The sequence below is a fragment of the Grampus griseus genome, assembly GCF_964374135.1.
Source record: "Grampus griseus genome assembly, chromosome: 5".
Classification (NCBI taxonomy): domain Eukaryota; kingdom Metazoa; phylum Chordata; class Mammalia; order Artiodactyla; family Delphinidae; genus Grampus; species Grampus griseus.
Window position 1 is genome coordinate 45,634,017 of NC_138998.1, and position 8,915 is coordinate 45,642,931.

The 8,915-nt window shown below is 41.2% G+C and overlaps 1 protein-coding gene across 1 annotated transcript in view; it reads right to left on the reverse strand.

Annotated features, from left to right (window-relative positions):
• Positions 1-1,740, reverse strand: part of WDR49 (WD repeat domain 49) — a gene marked incomplete at its 3' end in the record, with an annotated part of 135,429 nt that extends 133,689 nt beyond the window's left edge. Inside the window, 2 exon segments of the mRNA XM_082655286.1 lie at positions 1,055-1,321; positions 1,644-1,740. Coding sequence (XP_082511412.1) covers positions 1,055-1,222 — 168 coding nt within the window. The 5' untranslated portion in view covers positions 1,223-1,321; positions 1,644-1,740.
• Between the last annotated feature and the right edge of the window lie 7,175 nt (positions 1,741-8,915).

Below are 8,915 nucleotides of genomic sequence, written 5' to 3' on the forward strand. Positions count from 1 at the left end.
AAAAGAAATGATTGATACTATTGGGACATTCTCAACACAGGTAAAATTTAACTTGTTATACAAAACAGGGTATAGTAGAGTATTTCAGTGGTTAGCAACTCTTTTTTTTTTGGATAGGTAAAGATTAAAATTTGTGCCAACTACAGACCAATATAACGGTGAGATTTCATCATGCTTTATTAATTTCAAGGTGGTATTCCCAAACATTGTATGTCTGTTTCAAATTAATATGACACTCTCAAGCACCCCAGAGGACATTCTGAAGCCCTGAGATCATATTTTAGCAACTGTAATGCAGCAGGAAGGATGGAGGCTCATGTCTACCTAAATTCCACAGCACGGAAGAGCACTTCTTCCTATCAGCATGAGAAGCTAAGAATCATTTTGATATATGCTCTTCATTAGGCATAGCTGCAGAATTCAAAATTAAGATAGAGAGAAGGAACTTATTCATTTACAATTAAAATTCTTATGGTAATTAAAATTTTTTAAATTTTGTTTTCATTGGTATTGCTCCAATATTTGCAAAAAGAGTGGCAGACTGGTCCCTCCCATGGGATCTGGGACAATAAAGTGCCACAATCTGCTTTGAAAAGGAGCTGCGTCGCTGGGGTGAGGCAGGGGAGAATGTTTGCACACCGGGAAGTGGCTATTTGCATTTCCAGAGGGATACTTCCATGTTACCTGCAAGGACAGTTATTATTGGGAGTCACCCTAGAGGTCTGGCTTCCCCCTGTCACCGTCGTAACTTTCTGTTTTCCAAAAATATGTTGATCTCTAAGAAAAAAATTTGTCCAAGAATTCATTTTCCTTCCTGGATGGTAATGATATTCAACAGCAGCAATTTCATACTAAATAATATTATTTGTCCCGAAGAACTGAGGGATAAAGTTACTCTGGTGTTAAATCCAGGTCTGACCAATTCTTTTCAGTTCCCTGTTTTAACCATTAAGCATATTAAAAAAAAAAAAAAAACTTTTAAGAGAAAATCTGTTTCATCCTGGTCTCCTTCATGAGCAACTCAAAGTCTCCAGGAAATAAGATTAACGCTTACCTCAAAGGCTCTTTGTATTTGGACAAAGTCGCCCAGGCTGAGTTGGTTTTCAAGCAGGGCTATGCAGGCATCTTCCTCTGCAGTTTCACCTTGTGAAATTCTCTCTGCGTTCTCTGGCCCGGGCTGGGATCCTTTGTTCAACTCACGTGTAGCATTCTGGCAACTCATAATGGCTTTACCTCTTTTTAACAGCCGTCATTTTAAGAGCAGTCAACTCTCTAAGTATTTTTCTTTTTCTTTTTCTTTTTCTTTTCCTTCAACAGGTGCCTTTGAAAAGAAACAACTTAGCAATCGAATTCCAGAATCAAAGTACATTTCAAGGTACTCAATTAGGAGGCAAAAAGTTCAAGCCCAGAGGTAGGGAATGAAAGCTCCCAACCCCCACACTTCCTTAATTCCGCAGTTTATTTTCAAAACCCACTGTTGAATTGTTTTAAAACATCCCCTCCTTATACTCTGTTTAACCTGGCTTGACTTTAAAAAGTGTAAAAGCTTCCCCTGTGTTTATAGAAACTGACACAGAATGCAACATCTAATACTCATTTTAAATGCATTAGAAAAGCAATTTCTCAAAATCTCTTTGGCTAACCTTGCTTCTATTCACATGTTGTGGTTTTAAAGTCCATTTTCTTGTGTGGAGGCGTGAGGTAACACAGCTGCAAGGTTTCCGCCCCAGTGAAGCGCTTGCCTCTGAAGGCCACCTTCCCAGCAATGTGGCCTTGTTTGTTTCAGCCCTCCCTGCTGCCTTTGTGTGCTTCCTGGCAACCAACATAAAGCCCTTCACCTCCCCAACTAATGAATGACCTGAAGGTTGGAATATACAATGTAAACATTGCGGCTTTTTTAAAGGACAATTCAGCGCACTCATTTTTTATTAAATTTCAGCCCTGCATTATTTAATGACAACTTTTATAAATACATTTTCTATGAAGCATGTTATGTATTATGAAACAAGATGATTAGCCAAAGAAAAGAGCAATGAATTTAGGAATGTTACATTTTCCATATAAAAAAATGTTTCATTCTTATTTAATAAGAATCCATTCCTATATTCTCTTTGTCTTAGTTTCTATGTATATAAAATGGGGATGGTTTAGCATAGGCTTCCAATTCATTGAAAGACGTGGTGGGGGGGAACACAGCATAACATAATACGATAAACCTTATAATAAAACTACTTACAGTACCATCACTGGTTCAGCTAATATTAATGAAAAGGAAGGAAAAAGGAGAAAGTTAATATTTTGTTTTAGTATTTACCATATGCCAGGCACTACACTAAGCACTTTGTAATTCCTTATCTTGCTAAAGCTTCACAATAACCCTGCAAGGCAGACAAGACCACTCTTCCCACTTTACAGATGAAGAAGCAACGTAAAGGCCAAAGGCCATGCAGTCAGTAAGGCGTGGAAAACGACAGAGTGGCTCTGCCTTCGGAGCCTGCCCTTTAGATGGAGGCCATCTCTGCACTTTATTTTCATCTCTGTAAAACTGAAAAGTTGTCACTAGATATTCTCTAAGTTCTTTTTCCTACAATTTCATTCAATGAGCTAGTGTTCACAGGCACGTAGTGGTACAAAGCACACTCCCTACAACACAGAGATGCAAGTATCCCAAGGCTTTCCTGGACCAGTTTTGGAAAAAAAAATGAAATATCATTCATGCAGCCATTAATTCATCAATTTCTCTGTCCATCATTCATTCCAAAATCCATTTACGAAGGACCTGGTGCCTACTCGTGAGGAGTTTACAGTCTTATAGGAGCTGTTACCTGTCTAGTTCATCTTTCATGCCAATCCCAACCTCTTGCTGTCTATAGTGCTGTGTTGAGAAGAATCGTGAAGTTATATGTAGGCTCAGAGGAAAAGAGTGGCATTATAAATTACGGATGTGTATCATGGGGACAGAAGGGCTGAGGGAAGCATATTTACCACAAATTTGCCTTTCCTGGTTTAGTCCTTCATGTAAATTAGAAAAACAACTTTAAGCCCTAATATGATAAATTTCCCTAAATCATCTCACATAAGGATAAAATTTGTCTTCTTACCATCCTAATTAGTAAATTAATAATAGTTTAGTTCAGCCACATCAGTCCTATAAATGTCTGTAAAATGTTTTATGGTGATAAGTTGAGGAGTTGGGCTTAAATAACAGACACTAAGGAGGGAAGGAAGAGGAAACAGAAAAAGTATTCTGTGAAGCTGCACAGGGAGAGGTAGGCATCCCACTGGATGACGATGCAAAATTCTCTAATTATTCTAAGACAGTCAAACTGCCTGGACTACTTAGTTTTCATAAAGATGCAGCTCTAAATGTTTTCATTAGTCAAAACAGGAGAGTATAATGAACAGCTAACAAATTACTGTAGAAGTTAATTAACTGACACAGTTTTCTTTCGGTAAAATCGTGGCATTAGAAATCATTCTTGATCATAAAATCTTCGATGGCTTTCACCTTCTTTGTAACTGTGTGGTTAATTTTCAGGTTAAATTTCCACTGCTCTGAAAAGTCCACAACTAGCCTCTTGCCGATACTGAAATTTTCCTTCTTGCCTGCCATGAATCAATTATCAGTTTGTGAAAATCTGCCACGTGCCCAGTGCCATCCTAGGCTCTGTGGGGAACAGTGCACTGATGAAGACAGTCCGTGCTCTCAAAAAGTGGAAGGTTCAGGACTTCCCTCGTGGCACAGTGGTTAAGAATCAGCCTGCCAATGCAGGGGACACGGGTTCAAGCCCTGGTCCAGGAAGATCCCACATGCCGTGGAGCAACTAAACCCGTGCGCCACAACTACTGAACCCACGTGCCACAACTACTGAAGCCCACACGCCTAGAGCCCGTGCTCCACAACAAGAGAAGCCACCGCAATGAGAAGCCTGTGTGCCACAACAAAGAGTAGCCCCCTCTCGCCGCAACTAGAGAAAGCCCGCACACAGCAATGAAGACCCAACACAGCCAAAAATAAATGACTAAATAAATAAATAAATAAATAATTTAAAAAAAAAGTGTAAGGTTCAGTCTGGAGAGAAAGCTGACTGACTGACGGACACTTGCTCTCTTCTCCAGTAGGGACCAGCCAACAGCTTCTAGCACAGCGGAGCACTCGGCACCCAAAAGGACAATGCAAGCAGATACATCCACTAGCTTTTGCTTTTCTTGGAACCTTGGGACTGAATCATTCTCCCCCACTGAACAGACACTCCCATACGTGTCCTTGTCACAACTCCCAGTCTACCCCCAAATCCCTGCGCTCTTCCTCCCCAGAAATTCATCCGCACCAACACAAATGCAGGCCCTGTCTTTCCTCTTAATTTCCCTTCCCTTTTGTTCGTCCTCCTGTCACCCCGGACCTGTTCTTACTAACATTCTTAATCTTTGCCTAGAATTCTCTCACCACCTCCTTCCTATAATAGAAAGCCACTTCCCCTTATAAACCCCATTTCCCACCAAACCATTTCAAGCTGAAGCTCCTCCTTGCCCAGGCTCCGTCCCTCAGGGTCAGTGGAAAGGTGTCTTCTCACGGTCTCTTCGCTTCTTGAACCCACACCTTCCCAACATGGTCCCAGTGGCCAAACACCCCTACAGCCCTCCCCTTTCAGCCCCCACCTCACTTTAAACATCACCTGCTCCCAGAGCCTGAAAGCACCAGCCCAGCCTTTGGCACCTTTATTTTTTAATAGATCTTTATTGGAGTATAATTGCTTCGCAATACCGTGTTAGTTTCTGTTGCACAACAAAGCGAATCACCCATATGTATACATATGTCCGCATACCGTACCTCCCTCTTGAGCCTCCCTCCCACCCTCCCTGTCCCACCTTTCTAGGTGGTCAGAAAGCACGGAGCTGATCTCCCTCTGCTATGCAGCTGCTTCCCACCAGCCAATTATTTTACATTCGGTAGTGTACCTTTTAAGCCCTCAATAAATTCTAGTTTCTTTCCTTCCTTGTTCCGGATCCTCCTGGTTCAAATTAATTCCTCCTTCCACTCTGCAACCACAGCATCGTGTTTACACTTTCACTACAGCAGTTTTTCTTTCTGCCTTGCAATATAATTAGTTGCCTTTGTAGCTATCTCTCTCCCACAACATTAACTCCCTGAGAACAAGGATGGTACCTCACTAACGCCCATAGCCCTACATTGCTCAATGCAGAACTTTGTATAAACTACACAGTGGTATGGTCATGTGTACTCATTTGTAAAATAGGATGGGCTGAAAGCGAAATTCTCCTATAGTTTTGAGTTTTCAGTGCCAGGTCCTGGGAATGGGTGGCACTGAGTCCGAAACGGAGGCAGAATTCCACACAAAAAAATTAATGAGGGAAACAAAGTTTGAGGTTGTATCTTCAAGGCTCTTAGAATAAACTGTTCAAGTACTTTTGAAACAAAGCATTTGTTTTTTTTTAAATTTTTATTTATTTTTTGGCTGTGTTGGATCTTCATTGCTGCATGCAGGCTTTCTCTAATTGCGGCGAGCGGGGGCTACTCTTTGTTGCAGTGCACGGGCTTCTCATTGCAGTGGGTTCTCTTGTGGAGCACAGGCTCTAGGGATGCAGGCTTCAGTAGTGGCCCATGGGCTCAGTAGTTGTGGCTCGTGGGCTCTAAAGCACAGGCTCAGTAGTTGTGGCGTACGGGCTTAGTTGCTCCGCGGCATGTGGGATCTTCCCGGACCAGGGCTCGAACCCATGTCCCCTGCATCAGCAGGCAGATTCTCAACCACTGCGCCACCAGGGAAGCCCAAGCATTTATTTTTATACACGCAATTTCTACGTAAGATGCTCCCGTGTTGAGGCCCTACTCTGTCCCAGGCGCTGCTTTAGACACCAGAAAAGCAAAACTGAATTAGACACAGCTCTGTGCTCACTGTTGCTCAGAGACATATAACAGTAAACGCTGGTTTTAAGTTAATTTTACCTTTGGACAAAGCAGGTCCCCTGTTAACCCTTAGGCAACAAAATATTTCCTTTTTTTGATCTGCTGAACAATGTCTAAAGTAAGAAAACTATATTTTTATAACAGCATTTCTCAGGCTGTTCAAGTATTTAAACACTGAGAATTCATGAAATAATGATATCCTGAAATAACTAAATGTATCATTTTGCAATAAATTGCAAATTGATATATGTCAAGTTCTAGTCTAAGCAAGCAGTTGTAGACAAATTTTAAAATATATGGAAGTGGGGCTTCCCTGGTGGCGCAGTGGTTGAGAGCCCGCCTGCCGATGCAGAGGACACAGGTTCGTGCCCCGGTCCGGGAAGATCCCACATGCCGCGGAGTGGCTGGGCCCCTGAGCCATGGCTGCTGAGCCTGCGCGTCCGGAGCCTGTGCTCCACAACGGGAGAGGCCACAGCAGTGAGAGGCCCGCGTACCGCAATAAATAAATAAATAAATAAAATATATGGAAGTGGAAGGTAAAATTAGGAAAATCCTAATTTTTGACTTAAGCGTTCCTACTCATTTGAAAAAAGCAACTGCGATTTTTATATTATCAGTAGATACTTAGGATCCACTGAACTGAATATTAAGAATAAGTGCTTAAAAATATTCTCAAATTCAATCTTTTTTATGCAAATTCTGATAGGCCTTCCCAACAGTTAATCACTTTTTGAGCCCTCTTTGCTTTAACATAAACATCCTTGTCTTTGAAATCCAGTGTCCACGTTCAAAGTCCCACATGGGCTTGTTGTTTGTCAGCGGGATTTCCACGAGGGAGCCACTTTCTGGGCAATTACTCTGAACTACCAAATTCCTTTATGTTTCCGATCTAAGAGGACACTGCATTTTATTCCATTTGAAGATTGAGAACAGTTTGTCAAAGTCACCTTGATATTGAGCACTTGCCTCCATGTATAGAACCACTAAAAAGTAGTCACAAAATCATTGCATGAAAGGAGTCACCGAAAATCCAGTAAACATTTATTGATTTCTTCCTTGAAGAAAGAAGGAAAGCAGGTAGGTGGGAAATTAACAATTATTGAGTCCCTAGTATATGCTAAACACTGTGTTAGGCACTTTCACAAATGTAATTTTATGAAGCCTCATGATATCGCTGCAAGACACTTGATATCTTCCCAATTTTGTTTTACTGATGAGGGTACCAAACAAGATTAAGTATCTTGCCCAACTTCACACAACTTGCAAATTATATAATGTAATAATATCATAGTATGGTCTCTGCTAAGACTTGACACATTTTTTCATTTAATTCTCTTTGAAACTCTATGATGTGGGCACCATTATGGTCACCATTTTACAGATGAAGAAACTGAGGCTTAGATGGATTAAATAACTTGTCTAAGATCACCCAGCAAAGCTGTAATTCAAAACTCAAATCCTTCTACGTACTCCACGGTGTAGAACCCTGTAAAGAGTAATCTGCTAGACACCATAGTAAATTCTAATCCAGTTTGGGAGCTGAGATGTGTGAAAAGCATATATTTGGTAATAAAGTCAAAGGAACTTAAGAATTTGGACTCAGTACACCGGGCTTAAGTCTTAATTCTCTCACTTTCAATCCTTTATTTCTTGGGCAAGCTGAATCATTTCTCAAAATGAAGACAGTAATATTGTTTATTTCAGAATAGTTTTAAGGTTAAAATGAGATAATATGATGAAAGCTGTATGTAAATTGTAAAACTTTATGCACATGAATTAGCATTAATGTTAGTACACAGTCAGAGAAAGGGAAATTCCCTGCAAACTCAGAAAGATTGGGTAGGAGTTCACAGAGAGATTGGAATATTGTAATTGTAAAACAGAATGAAGCAAAATCATCCATGTCATGACATTTTCTATTGAAGCTGAGATTCTATAACCATCTTCATTGCTCCTAGGAAGTTCTTACATCTAAATCCATCCCAGAGAGATCAAAGCCATATCAATATATTCAAGGTTAGTTATTAAAAACAATGCTTAGTGTGTGTGTGTGTGTGTGTGTGTGTGTGTGTGTGTGTGTTATACTTAACACTTTGAAAAAACATTTTCTGCCTTAGAATTAGTTAGAGATAATGGCAGCTACAGAAGTCTCCTCTAATGGATCTGGTCTGCTTGGCACTGAACCTACTCTTTTTTTTTTTAATTTTTTTTTTTTTTTTTTTTTTTGTCAGTACGTGGGCCTCTCACTGTTGTGGCCTCTCCCGTTGCAGAGCACAGGCTCCAGACGCGCAAGCTCAGCGGTCATGGCTCACGGGCCCAGCCACTCCACGGCATGTGGGATCCTCCCGGACCGGGACACGAACCCGTGTCCCCCGCATCGGCAGGCGGGCTCTCAGCCACTGCGCCACCAGGGAAGCCCTGAGCCTACTTTTGATAACAACAGAAATAGCTCTTCACCATCACCAAAACAGTGTTACCACTATCCGTCATAACATGAGCCTCTTACTCTTCAAGTGCCCAAATCCCCAGAATCAGATGTTTTGTTTATAAAACTCTGTTTTAGAAGGAAATTACTCTCTAGATGGCTTAGCCTTAAGGGAGGATACATGCATGTAAACATATACATATACATATGCATATGCATATAGGAGAAGAAAGACAGAGGGGGAGGAGCCACGTAAGAGTGTAAGATTGGGAGCTTCTAGACAAGTTGTCTCAAACCAAGGGAAGGTCATGGGCAGTCACAGCGCTGGTCACTACCTGGGGTGGCAGAGGTGTAATTGAGAGATAAAAATATCTCCAGAAGAGATAAAATGTAAGGGAACAAGAGCTCTAAGGTCAGAGTCAGGAGACCTGGATCTTAATGTAGTCCTACCATGTCCATGTAACACTGGACATTTACCTTTGGGCTTCCGTTTCCTTGGTCGTAAGTGGAGATAATAATTCCTACAAACCCACTTCAAAGACTCAATTTAAGCCTCCAAGAAGA